This window comes from Zeus faber (assembly GCF_960531495.2).
Source record: "Zeus faber genome assembly, chromosome: 10".
Classification (NCBI taxonomy): Eukaryota; Metazoa; Chordata; class Actinopteri; order Zeiformes; family Zeidae; genus Zeus; species Zeus faber.
Genome location: NC_137199.1, coordinates 18,327,696 through 18,329,720, shown reverse-complemented (window position 1 = coordinate 18,329,720; position 2,025 = coordinate 18,327,696). Strand labels below are relative to the sequence as shown.

General features: G+C 49.4%; 1 protein-coding gene across 1 annotated transcript in view; it reads left to right on the top strand.

Annotated features, from left to right (window-relative positions):
* The first annotated feature begins 316 nt into the window (after positions 1-316).
* The window catches only part of pcdh12 (protocadherin 12), a 17,787-nt gene continuing 16,078 nt past the window's right edge, over positions 317-2,025 (top strand). Inside the window, exon 1 of the mRNA XM_080008058.1 lies at positions 317-2,025. This exon is cut by the window's right edge and continues 1,640 nt beyond it. Within this exon, the coding sequence (XP_079864184.1) occupies positions 780-2,025 (1,246 nt within the window). The 5' untranslated portion in view covers positions 317-779.

The following is a 2,025-nucleotide window of genomic DNA, read 5'->3' as shown; positions in this document are numbered from 1 at the left end:
ATTTGAGGTTTCGGGGGCCGCGGATTGGTGATAACTCTGCAGAGGGAGCGGGGAAAAGAAAACGTAGCCCTAAAGTGGCGGGCGGGAGGGTATCCGATTACTCTAAACGCACTCCAGAGCTGTCTGGGCAGCTGCCTCGCTTCCTCAGGGAACGTTTCTGTGTGCCATGGCAGTTCAGAGTCTGGATTTGCATTGGTTCCTCCCCTTCTGCTCTGATTGGCCAGGGACGTCCCGATGTGGAATCCATAATCCAAACTTCCTCAGTCGGATCCAAACTTTCCTGAGTTGAGGCATAAGGCTGTGGGGCTGGGAGAGAGGGAGGTTATGGGATAGCAGTGACCGGCAGCGGATGGTAACTTAATTATATACTTGTGTGATACTTGTATGGCTTGTTCTGAAGGATTTTTTTACTTGGCTTGTCCTGTCCAGAGGTACCTTTTTTGAACCAATTTTTGTTATTAGTTGTCAATAGAGCGTTTTTGTTATTATTTAATCGGTAGCAGGCTATTTGATCTGAGCTACATGTGTTATTGTTAGTTTTTTTTATTCTTATTCAGTTTAAATAATTCAAATGCTTAGTATTGAGCAGTAGTATTGAGACACAATATAAGGACAGGAATTAACAAAACATATTTTTTACAAAAAGTATTTTTGAATTATATAGGTGATAAAATTGTGGACCTATTTTTTGTTTAAGTTCTTAATAATTTCAACAAGTGCAATTCAGCGATGTGGATTTAGGGGCTAGAAGGTGAATCAGCAACTCATCTCATACCATCATGCTGCTGGCTCTACTGTTGGTTCTGAGCCTTGGTTCTGGGGCCCACTCCTCTGACCCAGCCCAGTTTACTATCCTGTACCGGGTGTCAGAGGAGCAGGTAGCGGGAACCCGGGTCGGCTGTCTGCTGGATGACCTGCGACAGAGAGACTACATTGGCCTGCTGGAGGACTTCCAGGTGGTGGAGCATGGGCAGACCCTTCCTTTTTCTGTTATCGCACGAGACGGAGAGGTCACCACTTTGAAACAGCTGGACAGAGAGGAGCTGTGCTGGGGTGCTGACCTATGTGAGCTGGCATTCAGCGTCCTGTACAGGATGGGTGGTGCGGTGCACTTTCTGCGTGTGCGTGTGGAGGTGACAGACCTGAATGACCACAGCCCTAAATTCCCAAGCGCGCTACAGGAGGTGGAGATCTCTGAGACCGCCAGCCTCAGTATGAGAATCCCCCTAGACAGAGCGGTGGACCCTGACGCAGGCCCCAATGGACTACAAACCTACTCGCTATCTGAAAATCAACATTTTGCCCTGGATGTGAGGGCAGCACCAGGTGGGACCAAGCAGGCGGAACTGGTGGTTATCAAAGAACTGGACAGAGAGGTACAGGCCTCCTTTGACCTCATGCTGATGGCCTGGGATAAAGGAAACCCTCCCAGGTCTGGGAGCACCCTAGTCCGGGTTAAGATTTTGGACTCAAATGACAACAGTCCCACTTTTGAGGACAGCACTCTGATTGTAGAGCTCGCTGAGGATACAGCTCGTGGGACAGTTGTGATCAACCTCAAGGCCACAGACCCAGATCAGGGAGCCAATGGGGAGGTAGAGTATTCCCTAAGCAAGCATACCCGACCAGAAGTGCAGAAACTCTTTCGTGTGCATCCGGAAACTGGGGCTGTGTCCCTGGCAGGCCCACTGGATTATGAGGCAGCGCGGTCTTATGAAGTGGATATTCAGGCTCGTGATCATGGGCCAAATGCAATACCTTCTCATTGTAAACTGCATATCAAGCTGACGGACGTCAATGATAACGCGCCCAGGATTCACATCACCTGGACTCCCCCAGATTCCCCTGTAGCCGCGGTTCGAGAGGGGGCACCACAGGATACTTTCCTGGCCTTGGTTATGGTATCTGATGCCGACTCAGGTGACAACGGCAGAGTAAATGCTCATATCAAGCAAGGGTCCGGCCCATTTCACCTTAAAAGGATCCATGGAGATAATTACATGGTTGTAACCAATGGCACCCTCG